Source organism: Colias eurytheme, chromosome 10 (assembly GCF_061535395.1).
Source record: "Colias eurytheme isolate Ceu_HAF_F1 chromosome 10, ilColEury1 Martin Lab GWU primary, whole genome shotgun sequence".
In the NCBI taxonomy this organism is placed as follows: domain Eukaryota; kingdom Metazoa; phylum Arthropoda; class Insecta; order Lepidoptera; family Pieridae; genus Colias; species Colias eurytheme.
The window spans coordinates 10,590,335-10,609,729 of NC_142989.1; the positions used below are offsets into that span (position 1 = coordinate 10,590,335).

The following is a 19,395-nucleotide window of genomic DNA, read 5'->3' on the forward strand; positions in this document are numbered from 1 at the left end:
ACTCAATTGCCATAAGTCGATAAAGAAAGATAATTTACTCATGTATTTATTTTACTTAGCAATGAAATTGTACACAGTGGAAATCTTATCATTATTTTGCATAAAAAAGTATAATATTGGGAGGCTTGATGACTTTCATTCATCTCCTCAAGACATAAATGAAATAACTGAATAATTGTTAACCTAAGTATTTGTGTATATAAAACTAAAACTAAACTCAAATGATATTTTGTACTATTTATTTCTATTGGCAATCATGATTTATAATAAAAAATCGACATATAATAATGAACACATCTTAACTCTACTTATTATTATCTTAAAAAATACAAAAGGCGGATATTCACTTAATAACAATTTCTTAAAACAATAGTTGTTAAAAATATTATAAAAGTATCCGCTCTCTCTGCCTAAAAGTAAATGGTTTTTAACACTTTATTCAATAGCTATTATTCCTATGCTTGCGGCACCTTTCCTTCAATGATATTAGAATTTTTTTCTCTCCCGCGCAATAGAACATTTACCGCTTTCATTGTAGATACAAAAACTATTTCCAAATCATTCTTAACATCTGTAATGAGTCTGTGAAAGCCAGACTTCATTCTATCGACAACCATGCCGAAGCCAATTATGGCGGGGAATCCTGCCACCTAAAAAAAAAAACAAAAGAAAATTTAAAAAATAATAATTAGGTATGCATCGAACGTGGATATTTCTTGTAAGTTGTCTTAGCTGGTTTTATTTATATCTAACACAAATAAATAAAAACAGCTAAGTAGTGACTTGATTCTCGAAAATTGTAAATAAGAATACCATTGGGATACCAATAAACAAATATAATATATTATCTACTTATATAATGCGATTTCTTATCAGAAAACAGAAATGTTTTTTCCGATAAAAAAATCTGAAGTTCAGTTACTTTATTGTTTAAATTTATAATTAACTGAACTAAAGATAAATTAATTTAAATACAATGACATAAGTATATATTTAACATAAAACACAATATAAACGACTATAAAACACAACAGTTACCATTTGCAATAAAAGTATTAAAAGCAAAGCCCAAAATATCACTTTCATTTCTACGTAAATATAACGAGCACTCTCAATGAAATCCAATTATGACTGAAACAATGGCTCCCAAATTAATTTTCATATTATAGTAACAAATATTTAATTGGTTGATATGTCGTCATAAGCAGTTAAATGCGTAATTAGGTATAAGAATACAATGTTTGCGTATTATATTAACTTATTATAATCTTAAGGTGAATGTAATGTCATGAATACGATACGATTTTACGCTCAGATTATATAACGCTTAATATTCTATCAAGAACTTTTGTTTAATTCTGGATAATTGAGAGCAAAAATAAGTAAATATATACCTTATAATTTACTTTAGAAATACTCACTTTCTTCATAAATATAGTATAACAAATATACTGATACGTTACAAATATGATAATATCAAAGATAAAACCACTCACGAAGCACTCATATATTTTATGATAGTCAATTTATTGGTCCTTTCAATTTCAGATATAGACAAAAAAATAAAAATTGACAACACCGGAACAAAATTTCGTAGTTTCCAATATTTCGCAGGTCCATAAAGACAAATCCATACTTAATAATATTATAAATGCGAAAGTAACTCTGTCTGTCTGTCTGTTACTCAATCACGCCTTAACTACTGAACCAATTTGCATGAAATTTGGTATAGAGATATTTTGATACCCGAGAAAGGACATAGGATAGGTTTTACCCGGAAATCCTACGGGAACGGGTTTTTCTTTGAAAACGCGGGCGAAGCCGCGGGCGGTAAGCTAGTGTGACGTCATGAATAGAACAAGAGTAAGAGGAATCGTTTAGCGCATTCACGTAATCATATGGATCTATATAACAAGGGAGTAAATTACCACATTTAGCAGAATTAATAGCGTTTAGAAAACCGGGGATGATACAAGACGTAGTATAATGGCCACTAGTTCTTGAATGAAATCTTTTGTTGTTAGAGTACACTCATGTATGAATAGATAGGTATCGAAGGGCAGGCAGAAAGAGGAACATGAGTCTGTAATATTTGTGATATAAGATATGTTTTACTATGACACTACATTTTCGGTAAATGCTGCATAATCATCAATCAATCATTTACTCGTAATAATAATTATGATCGAGTATAGCCTGAGATCGATTACAGAGCAGAGAATTGACTGTAACCTACTGTTTAAAATTCCAACATTATTTGTTACTTTATTTTAAGCAAAATCTTTTGATCATGATGACCGTCATCGTGCTATTTTAGTTTTGTAAAAGGTCCTATAAAAAGCATAGGTTATAATACCACTATTAGCTGACACATATTGATGGATGCTTTCAATGAGCTTTTGTGCAAATTGAATATGCACAAAATTAAAAAAATCTATGTAATTTTTCCATGCTCGTCCAGTCTCGACTCCTCAACCAATTTTGATTAAAAAATAACGTTAAAAAATGACGTAATAACTGCACCAATACTGTTCTCCAGAAATATAGAAGAAAATAAAAGTGATACACGCTCTATCAACGCAATAAAAGCCCACAGGCGGTATTCAACGTAAATCTTTGCGTATTCGATATCACACTCTCCTCAGTTGATATTACATTTTTGATGTTTCTAGTGCAATGAAGATTTGAGGATTTGTACGGCATTTACTTGGTTACCGTTTATCTATACTAATAATATTATAAAGCTGAAGAGTTTGTTTGTTTGTTTGAACGCGCTAATCTCGGGAAATACTGGTCCGATTTGATAAATTCTTTCAGTGTAAGATAGCCTATTTATCGAGGAAGGTTATAGGCTAAAACCAATCATCACGCTAAAACCAACAGGAGCGGGTGAAACCGCGCGGCACAGCTAGTTCATTTATAAAGGATCATAATCCATAATAATAACTCAATACAGTCATTTCGGAATGCTGTAAGGACTCATGACTTGAGCTTGTTAGGCTTTATAGAATAACAATAAATAACAACCACAGTTTACAAAAATTATTATTAACAATAGGTTATGGCTATACAAAAGGTTAAATATTTTCATCGACTCTATCATGGATAAATCTATCTTTTCTGAAATTAAATAAAAATATCATATGAAAATTAAATGGGCGTAATAATAAGCTTCCAATTTAGTATTTCATAGAAAGGCCTCTTCCTACGTTCCTTCTACACGTGTCACCCAAAAGGAAATCTGAAAGGTCGGCTATAACAATTCAAAGCATATTAAACCCATATGGAAAATTTGGTTCCCGGAAGGGACTTTAGAAATAGGTATAAGGGACTTCCCATGGAACTTTACTTCAGAAATAATAACTCGTTTACATATTGTCCCTACGAAAGTAATCATTATGTATCTAAATATATAAAACTAAGTTGATTGATTGACTGACTGACTGACATAGTGATTTATCAACGCACAGCCGATACCACTGAACGGATCGGGCTGAAATTTCGCATGCAGGTAGAAGTTAGAATGCAAGCATTCGATAAGAAAGAATTGAAGGAAATTCTACCCCCAAGGGGATTAAATAGGGGATGAAAGTTAGTACCTACCATTAAAATAATATCTTTTACATGCAGGCGATGCTGCGGAAAATAGCTAGTTATGTATAAAATTTCAACATAAGATTAGGAGATGTTTTTTACACTTAAATCATCAAAATATTACCGCATACAGAGACTAAATTGACATTCATTTAAACACTTAATAGCTCATTGACCAAAAGTAGTATATAATTCAGTATAACGACATTTTTACGGCATAATAACTTCAGTCTTGACCCAGTTCGTGCTCAAGAAATTCTTAAAATAATGTCACTTTTAGATAAAGATTGTTCACAATTATTGTGTCTCGCTCTAATCTATAATTGAGGCAACGTTTACCTTCCCTAACTGATTCAATTTAGTTGTGTTTATGGATATTAGATATATCCGTTAGTGCTGAAAAATTCATGTCTATTATATTATATCTTTTTCCTGCGAAATAATATAATTAATCTATTATATTGAAAGAACAATGCAGATCTTTTAAAGGCACATAACTTACTAATTCTTGCTTGCACTATAAAAAATCTATTTTATATAACCTTAGAATATTATACAATTAATTGCATATTCCAATTTGCACTAACATAAACTTTATTTACTGTTGCATCAATTAAAAACGTGTTAATTAAAAACAAATGGAATTGGAAGCAAAACTAATTGGATAAGGCGCGGGTCAAACACAAGCGGCGCGGGCGCGGGCGTGCCATAAGCGCACCTCTTGAATCTGTTTTGCACCACGTCCTTCTTATACATTTTTATGAAAGAATTTTGGACAGGCGTCGAGACGGCACGCCACGGTTGTGCCAAGGTTGCGCCGCCTTTCCAAAATTATTTCATACAAAATGCCAATAGCGCGCCCGCGGCGCGCCGCGCCGCTTGTATATGTCCCGCGCCTAACTTTCATCCAGCAAAAGTTGTCATTCTCAGCATATATCATGCGTTATGGGCGCTCTACACAACTGAGAGGGTTGGCCCAACAAATGATGGTGCAAGTTTGCCGTCATTACGGCGATTAAGAAAAAATATCTACAATGACGACCGATTAGGTTCTCTACACTATCGTGATTACCTCTACTGGTCCATCGCTGAACATTGTGAATAGGGACCATTACATAGTTTGTACACGTCATCCATTAGCTTTATGGAGGAAAAATATTATATTTTATTTGCGAGTGGTGTTGTGGTGTTTGTTTAGAAATAAATAAGTTCCGTACGCGTAAATTAATAAATAACATTGTTTATCAAATAAACACAGGTTGGAAATTTAACTTCGTATATGATTTAAGATTGTATGTTACCGCTTTGTGGTTTGGTGTTATTTTTATGAGCAAGAATAATGAAAGTATAATTTTGTATTAACAAAAATGTGTAGAGTTAAGATCGATTTTAACATAAATCAATAAAAAATATACCGGCCGAACTGATAACCTCCTCCTTTTTTTGAAGTCGGTTAAAAACCAAAAATGTCCACACATTAATATTGTATGTATCATAAATATAAAATGACTAATGTATATTTCAAACATTGTCATTGTCAAGGAATGGCTATAAAAATCTATAATCACTTTCCCCCAAATATAAGGAGTTGTAATCTTAATAAATTTAAATGGAGGATTACTTCATTTCTGAAACAAAAATGCTTTTATACGGTGAATGAATTTCTGACATGTAAGATGAACGAGGACTTGGCTTAGGCTTAAATATTGTATTGACTTTTGTATCTTTATTTATTATAATAATATTATGTAAAAAAAACTAATTTCCGAACCGAATATTCGACCGAAAAATTTGTTTGTAAAAATTTATAATAGCTGCTATAATTTAATATATATATAATGTTAATGGGATCTAGTGTTGTGTAATATAAAATTGTTTATTGTAATTTATAATATATTTGCATGCTCAATTAAGAGCCAGAATGTTTAAGAGCCTATGTAATATTATGTATCTACCTAACATCTTTGTAAATCTACATTCTGCAAATAAAGAAATTTTGAATTTTGAATTTGAATTTTGAATTTTGAACATTATGAAAGCTCATCATAATATCTACAGAAATAACATGAAATACATTTTCAATGAGAACACACATACCTTATTTCCTAAAACTCAATACACATTTTTAAGTATAACATGATTGTAATCAAAATTAAATTATCCTATAATACCATAGAAAACCACAGTAAATCTTAATCTTATCTTAATCTTCTTAATACTATTATAAAGGCGAAAGTTTGTATGGATGTATGGATGTATGGATGTATGGATGTTTGTTACTCTTTCACGTAAAAACTACTGAACCGATTACAATGAAATTTAGCACACATATAGAGGGTAACTTGGATTAACACATAGGATAGGTTTTATCCCGGAAATCCCACGGGAACGGGAACTATGCGGGTTTTCCTTTGAAAACGCGGGCGAAGCCGCGGGCGGAAATCTAGTAATTACATATTAAAACAAAGATACATAAAATCGTACAGTTCATTCTATTTCACATATAAGTAACTAAATGATAATCCACAATTGCGTTAAAAATAAATGATAAGCGAAATAGCCTGAACGTTTTTAATAGATATTAATTATTATTTATTACCGCGCAAGGATCAAATTAACGTAGGATTATACGCGTCGGGATTAAATGGAACACAAATCATGTTTCATTTTTAAAGGTATTAAGGGAAGGTTTCATGTCTGTTTTTGTATTGTTTTGGAATATAAGAATAAAGTATATTGTACTAGATTTCCGCCCGCGGCTTCGCCCGCGTTTGCCAAGGGAAAACCCGCATAGTTCTCATTCCCGTAGGATTTCCGGGATAAAAACTATCCTATGTGTTAATCCAAGTTACCCTCTATATGTGTGCTAAATTTCATTGTAATCGGTTCAGTAGTTTTTACGTGAAAGAGTAACAAACATCCATACATCCATACAAACTTTCGCCTTTATAATAGTATAATATATAATTGTATAATAAAGTACATATAATATAAAAAAAATATAACTCTGTTTATAATGTGTGTATAAATTCTTATGAATACGAAGTATGTTTGTAAAAAAGAAATTGGACAACTGCTCTTAGTATTAAAACGTTATTTTTTATGGCATAAATGAAATTAATTATATGATCTAACTATGATCCTTGAATTCAGGTGATTAGTATAGTATATTTTTAATAGTGGATACGAAAATTAAAAATTCATGGGTTACGAGAAGAACAGTACTCTAAATGATTAGATATTTAGCCTGTTTGCTGTTTGGAAATAATAAAAAACAGAAATAATTCATTTTTCACTCGTGTTTTTTATGAAAGTAAAAATAGAAATCAAACATGCCTTTTGGAAAGGGAAATAGACAAAATCGCGAAAAACAAATCTTGAAGAGGGTCGAAAATTTGTATCCAGGGGAACGCCTGTCGTGATAACGTGCGATGAAAGTGAGGAGGAAAGCTAGTATAAAATATGTGACTGGAGAGGATTTTGAATTTCCCTTTCCTTGATTATTTTAGTTTATCTGTGTCAAGGATCTTGTGTTATGAAGACACATTTAAAGCTGAAAATTATAGAAATTGAGTATTTTCTTGTGACTAATTTTTGGCGATTATTTTTTTAATAATATTTTCTAATATTAATATAAATTTTAACGCTATAAAACTAAAAATTTAAATATTGGATCATTTACTTTTAAAGCGCATGACCAAATTGAGTCATCTCTAAGAGATTGTGGTCTTTTTCAATTTCACCTCAACTACATTATAAAACTTAAACACTTAAAGACATTATAAAAATAATAATATTTAACTTTATTTTTATTAATATTACATTCATAAGAAACACATATATTGGTCTGTACCTACGCAAAGTATGTATCATCATAAATATTAAAAGCACAAAAATACATATATAACAAAAGGATGAAAAAGCCATACAAAAAGCTTCAATCTCACTTGTTATACAGCACGATGTCTGGCCGCCAGATGTGGTCTGATGGTACATGCAGCATGTGCACCCCGCCATACTCCTTGGGCTCCCAGCGCAGCTTGTAGTCGTACCAGGACTGCTCCACCCAGAGGTTCGTGGTCATTATCTGGTTCTTGAGGTTCTGTGGATAAGTAAGGATTTGAAATATGTGGACTTTTGGTATAGTTTTATTGTTAGACTTGTACGGTTCGTACACCAGGGGATGCTGCTGCTAGAATAAAACTAAGCTGCTAAGATAATATTATGCTTTCATATTGCTATGCTATGCTTTAGTGCTACGGCCTACGAGTTAATACGTACGCGGCACGCGACGGTTTTACGTGAACTTTATAAAAATTGAAAATGATATGACATGCAAAAAATGATGATGTTGCGCTCTGTACGGTTGTACCGTACAAGACTATTGGTTTCATTAGGTACTGATCTTGTACCCAGTACCGTGAAAATAGCCTTTATTAAATTAAGAGAAATAACGAATAACTATTCATCCGTTTACTCTTATCGTTCTAGGACCTTAATTTCCTAGAATACAAACAGAATTACCTGGAACTGTAAAATGACCTTTGGAGCTTAATTCGGAAGTAGGATAACAGAATTTATAAAGAAAAAACTATGTTAGTTACTTAAAATTGAAAAAGCTCAATTGTAACCCATCCAAAAATGATATCTTAGGGTTATATTATAACACACGAACGGCAAGTTGTGAACGGTAGCGACTGACTGCTGCCGTCGACGTGCCGCCGACTGCCGTCGACATGTGGCGACGGCTGAAGTAGCCTCTGCCGTTCACAACTTGCCGTTCGTCTGTTAGAACTCTAAGGCAGGTTTATATAATTAGATATAGTCATCGTTAAACAGTCAATTAATTCAAAGATTGTAATTATCGAGTTCTTCTCCTTGCCTATCTCTATATTAAGTACATTAACAAAAAACTATTTATAAACATTACCTCACTAAACGTTTACAACAATACCAAATTTTAGATGTCTTTCATTGATTTCCAATTTACGTTCACCGCAAAGGAAACTCAATTTTAAGGCGCCGTACTCGTCGCAGAAACAAAGGCTTTTAAGAAGTTTTTGTTTCCAAGCAGGTTATATAGCAGACGTATTTCACTCCTTTGAGTGCAATGCTTCACGTTAAATGTCCTTTTACCTGACTTTGCACTTTGTCGACTTTTGTTTATTGAACGTTCCTTTTTTTCACAAAGAAATTTTATTTTATACCAGCATGAATACCAGTTAGAAGTCCAACGAATTTAAATGATTTGTTGTATTTATCGCCGCTTGGCTAGGCCGGAAGATACTGACAAAATTTCGGGTCATTTGTAACAGGATGGCGGTTCTACAGGAGTCTCAACAGGAGTCTTAGTACGCAATGACAAAAAAAAATGATGGTCAGAACGCTGGTACCGGAGGACTAGTCGCGTGGGCGTTATTCGAACTCGTCGAATAAATTACGGAAGTCAATCGATTTGTAACACAAAAAAAGACAGCCTTATCAACTCGACAAGCACTTTCAATCAAAAAAACATATTTAAAAAAAGTACACAGGACTGTTCCATCAACCGTTCATTTGGATGACAAAAATATATTATTTTACGCTAGATCGTTAGCTATTTTATATATAAAATTTAAATAAAACATTTTTACATTTATCGAAATATTACATATTAAGAATTCTCGAAATATCTCGCTACGAGCGAAGCGAATGGCACATGGAATGCATTTTAGTAAAATATTTCCATTTCTATATTTAAATTTTATTATGTTTCAACGTATTTTTATTTGTATTTTAAAATATGTACCTAATAACATTATTATAACTAGTATACCTCGAATATATAGAAAAATAAGACGTTACAACATGTACATGGGTATATTATGAAGGTAGGTACATATTATACATATTTTAAATGTTATAGAGATAATTTAAAGTTTTTATAACAAAATTTATAAGTATCTTGAATTTAAACGCAATAAAAGACATAATTCATGATACGTAATCCGGGTGTGAATTGTAGAGACTCCCTTGTAGAATATTATCTGAATCACGCATTTGAAATAACTATGAATAATACGAATTAGTCCTCAGTTACGTATGAATTTAAATCCTTCAAACATCTCATATCTCTATATGATAATCTTTATAAAACATTTTGCAGGGCTTTATTCCCATATTTGCAAAAAAAGAAAAAGCAATTGTTTGTCTTAGTAATTAAAAACACACTTTGTAAACTTTAAGTTTATGTCACACCCCGGACACTCCATACAAAATTATCGTTTTGACAGTCACATTGTAGAGACTGCAAATGTGTGTGTTAACGCTTTATGGTTGGCACATTTTTGACTAGCGTAAAAAAATCGCGTTTTTCTGATGAAATACATCCGTAAACAGCACAATATCTAATCATTTTCTACGAAAAACGATAATCACAAATCCAAAATAATAAAATTACTTTAAGTCAATTTGATTAATGTTGTCAATCTTCGTTGCGTATCGTCCCTGTAGAAAAATATGGACCATTTTTAGACTGATCGTGCGGGGGTGAGGTAAGTGTTTAATTTTGGCGGGAGGCGGAGAGTGTCCGTTCTGTAGCGTTTAGCTACTATTATATATTCTGTGTTTATGTAATAAAAATATAGTTTAGTGTCTGACGTATACTAATCTAGATACTATATAAAGCTGAAGAGTTTGTTTGTTTGAACGCGCTAATCTCAGAAATTACAGGTCCGATTTGTAAAATTCTTTCGGTGTTAGATAGCCCATTCATCGAGGAAGGCTATTAGGCTTTAATATATCATCACGCTAAGACCAACAGAAGCGAAACGCGAGTGAATCCGCGGAGCGCAGCTAGTAGTAGATAAGAGTCATAATATCGCCATTTGCATTAAAACTATTTTCATTCGCATCAAAGCCTCAACCGCATACCGAAACAGCTTTAAGGTAATATAGTGAAAACAAATCCTATTTAATATTTAAGATGGCCGACCAAGGACCGACGCAAACTGTCAAGAATAGTAAAGGGGTTCGTAAATAAACGACCCGTTTTTGTTTACTCGAAATTAATGTTTAGCACCGAGTTATTTATTAAAACGTTTCAACAGTTCTCTTTTTTATTATTACCTTTTTAATAGCGATGTCGGACGTTTGAAAGGAAATTGCAATCGATTTTATGCGGTGGTGTCAAAATACAGTCTTTGTCATTATAAATAAGAGATTATTTTCTTAAAGTTTTTCTTCGTGTTTACATTCTTTATGCGTACAATATTTTTATATAAGTTATATCTCGACGATTGGAGAATAATAGGAAGAAAGCTTATAGGTATTGTGTTACTTAAATGATGTTTTAATATAATTATTTTAGTGAAAACTATATATCTTCAATTTTTATCACGATTTTTCGTGAATTGTTATAATATAAATATGTTTGACCCTGTATTCTATTCGCAATCTCTTAAAATTTTGCTCGCGTACGAATGACCTATTTTCTGACAACACTAACGTTCATCCTTCATTCTTTCATCCAAAGGTTTTAAAATATCGAAAGGTATATTCGCACATAGAAATCGAGTAATTTGATGTAAAATTAAATGATTATTTTTATTAGATACTTATTGAGGGATAAAAGGACGACCCTTTTTGTAATTAATTACCTATGGCACACTGATTATTTTATAATTAAATTATATTATTATGAAGCAATGGAATTTTCAATATATTCTAATGTTTACATTGACTCAAATCAAACGATATCTATAAGTGCGAATCAAGATACTTTATTTGTTTTTAAAAAATTCACATGATTGTAGGTATTATAATACCTACTACGTTTCTCACATATATTACACACTATTACAATTTGTAGGTAATTGTTTTTGTCAATTATTCTTTGAATTAAATTGTTCGAAATTGGCTAAATATAACGGTGCATTTAATCAAACGAGCGAATGCTCATTCTAACTCGACTATAGTCAAATTATTTTAGTGTAAGGCGTAGAGCATTCTTTCGTTGTTCTAAATGCGTTCGAAAATATTCTGTAAAATGTCTTAAGACGGCCCCTAAAACAGTAGGTAATATTTCTGAGATATAGAAACAAAACACCAAAACCGACCTATTTCTTATTTCCACTTCAAACAACATCACTCTACGCCAGGGAGGTATAAACGACTGTAAATTTATTCAGAAAGAAATTACAACGTAATTTATTGGAGCCCGACGATATTTTTATTGCATTGAGCCACCGTAATAACGTTACTGGTGGCTTATCGCTTACAAAGAACCTTTTCTGAAACTGGATTATTGTGGAATGGATATTATTATCTGTGTGTCATTTTATAATTTTAATCTTACCTTTCATAATATGCGTATTGTTTGTAGTTAGGTACTTTAGTATTTCACATATGAAATCGATCGTTGTAGCGAATGTACCTACAAATATACATAGTAGGTGCCTATAATCTATCTCAGTGCATTTTGTATAAAGATAGATTTTGATGATGCTTGGATTAGCCCTTAGGCTACTTGTAACCCGAATGCCACATGATATTTTTGCAGTATTAGAATGTTTTTAAGTTATTGCATAGCTTCTATCGCGGGCCTTGAGCGCGGGGACCGAATCTAGAAATTCCGTAACGAAAAAACCTCACGCTCCCCACTCCGACGGGCGGAGGTGTGGCTTGAAGGCATGCTATGCAATAGCTTTACCGCGGCAGTCCCCGAGTGCCACACGTCATTTTTTATTTATTTTAGTACCAGACTGATTTGAAAACTTTTTTAGCAACTTGAAGTATCGATTTGGTCTATTTAAAGCAAACTGGCTTTCAATAAAATCCCCTACCTTACCAGACGTCTATCAAGTTTCTTTGAATAAGTTTTCCAAAGTTTCGTAACACTTTTTAGATAAAAAACCCATTTCAAAGGCATTACCGTCTGTAAGTGAAACGTAAAAGTTATCTAGTTTTTAATGTCGTTCAGTTACGATTCTGAAATTGAGGAAAAACTTTACCAGAGAGATTAAATTGCAGCCAGATTTCAATATAGGTACCTAACGCACTTCAAATTAAAAATACAAACCTCTATCGAAGGCAACTGTATTAAAATATAAAAATAAACATGTTTGAGATTTCGCACTAAGATATAGTTTAGGGTAGTTATTTCATTATCTACTACAAAATAAACGATACTAATACGACATGGGTTTCCATTTTTCATCTCATAATCATAAATTCATAAAATCCAAAGTAAAATAAATACTAAAATGTAATTAAAATGTAATCTTTGAAAATCCATCTAAAAACATATTAAAAAAATCCTCATTTCCATAGACAAATGCGAACACAGTCGGGTCATTGCACTAGTATTATTTCAAGATTAAAGTCAAGTTAATTAAAATTTAAATACTCCCAAATTGAAATTGAATTTTATGAGCTTACGCCAAGTTTTTAATAAAGTTAATCTGGCAACGCTGTCTTACCGTAAGCTTCATCCAAATATTAAATTTAAAGTGAATTGTTGTAAGGCTCCGTAATATTTATATTTTGATGTTTTCCTGGAAGCAAAAACTAACCGGCCTTGGGAAATGGTAATTTATTTTAACCAAAACTAATTAACTCTAAATAAGCGCGTACTTTTAATATTTTAAAGTCAATTTGTCAACTGTATAAAATTTAAGATATATAGGATCTTGGTAAGGCAAAGACCGTCGCAGAAATTGTATGTACGTAAAGTTTAGCAGATTAAATTTACATTCTAAAAAAGTATGAATATTATCATTATAGGAAGGTAATGACAAAACATTTGGTAGACTTATTCTAGTACAGAAAACAAAATAATTTTTTTGAATATTTTAATAAAACAAATAATTAATTAGAGTCGTAGTTACATTTATTTTAGATATTAATATTATAATGCTATTCACTTCCTTTAAGTCCAATTTAATTATTAAACTAACTGTGATATAAAATGTGAAATACTAGTATGAAGATAAACTAAGACATTAAATAGTAGATGAGGTACGATTACTGCAAGCCAGTTTATAGTCCCCTAGTTAACTGAGTTTAGTGCTCTCATAATTGAGAAATAATTGAGAATTATGAACGTTGCTAGTTCTCTATGTACAGTTATACAGGTGAAAATACTGAATGAAATGAATAGGTATATATATATATACTTAGACAGTAACTATAAACCAACTTTCAACTTATTAGATACACGAAGAACAAACTTTATATAACATCAATAAATAATAGATAATAAAGTACCAAAAGACGTGAAATAACAGACAGAACATTTCCCTTACATTTACCGTTTTGTGTATCAAGTCCTTATTCAATTACCTTGTAACTAAATATTTATGTTCTTGAAGGTATTTTATTAGGGTTTTATGGGCTCGTAATATTATGAAGTAATAATTGCGTGGGTAACGAAAATAAGAGTTTATAAATAAAATACGTGTGAAGGTTTTGCTTTGAAGAAGTTTTAATGATTGTATTTTACTTTTTATTGTGAAGTTAATTGGACAAATCCTTACGAAAATTTACGTTTTTGTGTCGTTACCGTGTTTCTTGCTGATGCTTCTTTAACGTTCAAATAAATTGGTTGGATTACAAATATAACATACATTTGTAATGATTTCATTATTAACGATATATTTGCTATATTATGGAAAATACAATATTTAGTATATCATCATACTCAGAGTATCTGTAGCAATAATCAGAATCCGCGTCTAAAACCATTTTGGGAATGATCATTTACATACGACTCTAACATCTAGCGTCTTCAATTATTTACAACACCTCAATACTTATCCTGATTAACCTTAACTGCGCCGCGGAATCGTAGAACATAGTAATAAATACAGAACATAATAGTACATACGGAACATAATAGTAAATAACGTGGAATGGAAACACATTTACGTAACAGTTCTAGATACATCTGTATTCCGGAAAGCTGCAGTGTCATTATCTTTATGTTCCATTCAAATTTCTCCACTGGAAACTTTTGGAACTTTTTGTCTACGAAGATTGCTACGGCTCGTAGCTGGGTGCTACGGGCGCGTAGCTTTTTGCTAGGTTTCTTGATTTCGACTTTTCGCTGAATGCTTATGTGTATTGATTGAAGTAATTTGCAATACCTTTGTTTAATTTTTTTGTCTAAAGCTCAAGAAGTATAAAAAAATCAAACATAAATTTGTTACATATACAATACTAGGTACATATATACATATTACTTATTAATAGATTTTGGTGGATTGATATAATTATGTTACGTTTTGAATAGAATCATTATTGTTATTAATATTTTGTGCTGATCGTGCTCTTGTGTGCGAGGTTCGGTCTAAAGCAGGGAATTACAGAAATCGGTGTAACGAACGGAAAACTTATCTGCTTGCTTGTAACGAAAATGGATCGTTGAAACAGCTTGTATTAAATTGCATCTGGAAGAATACGATACGAGGAAATTTCTGTGAGTTGGTTTTTTATTAATAACATTCGATTTCCAATAATATTTTTTTGCGAAATTTAACATGAATCAAGCGAAAATTTACTTGAATTGACGAGAAAGATAAAAGGCATAAAAACGATTGATGTTTTACTCATTTTTATGGTCCTAAAGGTAATTTCTGCATTGACAATGTTCATAAAATGGTAAAAAGTAAATTTTTACAAAGGTCAACGACATTGTCGCGTTAGCACTTGCATTATTAAGTATCTAAGTGCGAAGTAAGCACGCGCCTGTACACTCGCTTTTAAGCTAAGCAAATCTATTGTGTAGCTCCTTTATAACTTAAGGTACCTAAGCTATTGTTTAGTGCCTTTATAAGTAAAAGCTTTTGTTTCTCGAGACGACATTCATTACTATTCGTTTATGTGTTTTTGAATGTATTTTGTGAGTGTGTGTAGTGTATCTATGAAATAGATATGAAATAGATACATACATTGTCTCACGTACACCAGAGGTGGATAGCTCATAGCTGTCATTAGCTGTCATTAGTCAGTCGACGGCCGATGCCGGACTGGAATGGACGTGTGCCCGCACTATTGAGTGTAGTAGTGAGCCAGTGCAATTCTACATATATACGTATACGTACTGTAAGCACAGTACAGTGTGGATGAAAACCTCATATTAAATTATTTGTTAGACCGGCTACTCACGTACCTGCAGCAGGGGCAATATTGGAATTGGACCTTTAATTGGCTCCTTAATTATTATGATGTGTATAGGCAAGCAGGGGCAATTTAGAGAATAACTGAAATTGCTCCAACTGAGATTATACCAATATCGCCCCTGCGGCAGATACGTGAGTAGCCAGCGTTACATTTTGTCATCTTTTTATTTCTAAGTACCATTGTAAACATATATTATTTCACATTAAAGTAAAATAATTAAGAAAGAAGCATACTGTGGTAGCCACGTTCCTTCAACTATAAATTATAGTCATTTATGTTGATACATTGTATGCTACGCAGATAGAATTAAATATAGTAAATGTGCGAATTATTTGTTTAGTTTGGTTTTTTTTCTCTTAAAGCAAAATATTCTTGATTATGTTATACAAAAGGTATAAAAATAGTAAAGAAACATGAGTCGTTCAGTTTATTTAGATTTCATCCAAGTGAGGGTCAACCATCATGTTTAAGAGTAATTTATGTAAGGTCTATTTATGGTAGTATCAAGTCTTTATTTAATGCAAAACTGCATGTAAAACATTATTTTCTGTTTCTTTCTCTACCTGAATATAGAATGGAAAACTTGATATTTCCGAAATTGATTATAAAATTTCCGAAGTTGATTCTAAATCGTGGCGTCTGCTTTTTTTCAATAAATTTAATGAACCACAATTATATAATACCTATTCAATAACGATTTCTGAAGTGTTTTCCAGTTTAATTTACCTTACCTTCGTTTTTCTCTACGAGTATAGGTATTTACTATTTATGATTAAAACTAATACGAAATAATAATATTATTTGACCATCGAAGTGTGCACGGGTCAGCTATAAAATACTATAATCGCTGCAAATAGACACGATCAATAAATACAAGCTTTTAAACACTTCAGAAGCACTTTGTATAGAAACTAGCTTTCCGCCCGCGGCTTTGCCCGCTTTGTCTAAAACATAATAAATTATATACTAAAACCTTCCTCTTGAATCACTCCATCTATAAATTTATAAAGAATAGAAAAAATTCGATCACGAGGCGGGACTCGAACCCGCATCCTTCGCGCCATTCCGGGGCGGATGCCTCACCAACTCAGCCACTCGTGACCCGCCCGAGTGATCGAATTTATTCTATTCTTTCAGTTTTATGTGTCTGAAGGGACACACCGCGCGCCATCTATTGAGATGATTAACAACCATTTCAACCAATATGAAGCACTTTTCAGTGAATACAATATTGTAACGATGGAACACGACCTTTTTTGTTGAATTTATATTTTTGGTTTTATGGCATTCAAATGCTTTATAAATATAAATTTATAAAGAATAGAAAAAATTCGATCACGAGGCGGGACTCGAACCCGCATCCTTCGCGCCATTCCGGGGCGGATGCCTCACCAACTCAGCCACTCGTGACCCGCCCGAGTGATCGAATTTATTCTATTCTTTCAGTTTTATGTGTCTGAAGGGACACACCGCGCGCCATCTATTGAGATGATTAACAACCATTTCAACCAATATGAAGCACTTTTCAGTGAATACAATATTGTAACGATGGAACACGACCTTTTTTGTTGAATTTATATTTTTGGTTTTATGGCATTCAAATGCTTTATAAATATAAATTTATAAAGAATAGAAAAAATTCGATCACGAGGCGGGACTCGAACCCGCATCCTTCGCGCCATTCCGGGGCGGATGCCTCACCAACTCAGCCACTCGTGACCCGCCCGAGTGATCGAATTTATTCTATTCTTTCAGTTTTATGTGTCTGAAGGGACACACCGCGCGCCATCTATTGAGATGATTAACAACCATTTCAACCAATATGAAGCACTTTTCAGTGAATACAATATTGTAACGATGGAACACGACCTTTTTTGTTGAATTTATATTTTTGGTTTTATGGCATTCAAATGCTTTATAAATATAAATTTATAAAGAATAGAAAAAATTCGATCACGAGGCGGGACTCGAACCCGCATCCTTCGCGCCATTCCGGGGCGGATGCCTCACCAACTCAGCCACTCGTGACCCGCCCGAGTGATCGAATTTATTCTATTCTTTCAGTTTTATGTGTCTGAAGGGACACACCGCGCGCCATCTATTGAGATGATTAACAACCATTTCAACCAATATGAAGCACTTTTCAGTGAATACAATATTGTAACGATGGAACACGACCTTTTTTGTTGAATTTATATTTTTGGTTTTATGGCATTCAAATGCTTTATAAATATAAATTTATAAAGAATAGAAAAAATAGAAATAAAGAATAGAATAGAATATAAATATAAAGAATAGAATATAAAGAATAGAAAGAATAGAAATGGTTGTTAATCATCTCAATAGATGGCGCGCGGTGTGTCCCTTCAGACACATAAAACTGAAAGAATAGAATAAATTCGATCACTCGGGCGGGTCACGAGTGGCTGAGTTGGTGAGGCATCCGCCCCGGAATGGCGCGAAGGATGCGGGTTCGAGTCCCGCCTCGTGATCGAATTTTTTCTATTCTTTATAAATTTATATTTATAAAGCATTTGAATGCCATAAAACCAAAAATATAAATTCAACAAAAAAGGTCGTGTTCCATCGTTACAATATTGTATTCACTGAAAAGTGCTTCATATTGGTTGAAATGGTTGTTAATCAATAATCATCTCAATAGATGGCGCGCGGTGTGTCCCTTCAGACACATAAAACTGAAAGAATAGAATAAATTCGATCACTCGGGCGGGTCACGAGTGGGAGTTGGTGAGGCATCCGCCCCGGAATGGCGCGAAGGATGCGGGTTCGAGTCCCGCCTCGTGATCGAATTTTTTCTATTCTTTATAAATTTATATTTATAAAGCATTTGAATGCCATAAAACCAAAAATATAAATTCACTCCATCTAATAAAAAAAACCGCATCAAAATCCGTTGCGTAGTTTTAAAGATTTAAGCATACATAGGGACATAGGGACAGAGAAAGCGACTTTGTTTTATACTAATTACTATGTTGTGATGATAGATAGAATAAGATGTTTAAACTATACAGCGTGTTTGTTTTCCTGAATTCACAGGGTTGTGTATATGTCGTGGCCATATCGTAAATTTGCTCATTTCATGATATGACTGGCCATTTCACGAAATGGTCGCATTTCGTGAAATGGCCAATTTAGTTTGGCCACATCATGATGTGGCTTGAGCAGATCAATGATAAGAAATCGTTTCACGATATGGCCAACTAAACGCGCGGTTTTTTCATGAAATGATCAAAATTATTTGATCATATCGTAAAATAATTTGGAAAATCCAAAAGTGCACGCCTCATAATTTTTTTTTAATAAATATTTATTAATTATTATTTTTGTTTATTTAATAACAATTAAACCACATCGAATCAGACCCTGAAAAATGAAAGGGTTCTATTCCTGAGCATACTCAAGCGTAAGAGAAAAAAAAAGACTCGATTAGTATAGTATTTCGGTCGCTATCGTGTTAACAAGAAAAAGGATCCGCACATACAGACACACGGACGTCCAAGACAGAACTTTTTTAAACTGTTTTTTAACTAGTTTAAATAACAAAAATGACATCAAAAATATCATGAACGTTAAAAATAGTGTTTTTTCTTAATATGTGTGTGTATGTATTATCTTACAAGT

The 19,395-nt window shown here is 32.5% G+C and overlaps 1 protein-coding gene across 1 annotated transcript in view; it reads right to left on the minus strand.

Moving 5' to 3' along the window:
• The window catches only part of nAChRalpha4 (nicotinic acetylcholine receptor alpha4), a 63,327-nt gene that overhangs the window by 38,958 nt on the left and 4,974 nt on the right, over positions 1-19,395 (minus strand). Inside the window, exon 2 of the mRNA XM_090106705.1 lies at positions 7,542-7,696. Within this exon, the coding sequence (XP_089962831.1) occupies positions 7,542-7,696 (155 nt within the window). The remainder of the gene's footprint in view (positions 1-7,541; positions 7,697-19,395) is intronic.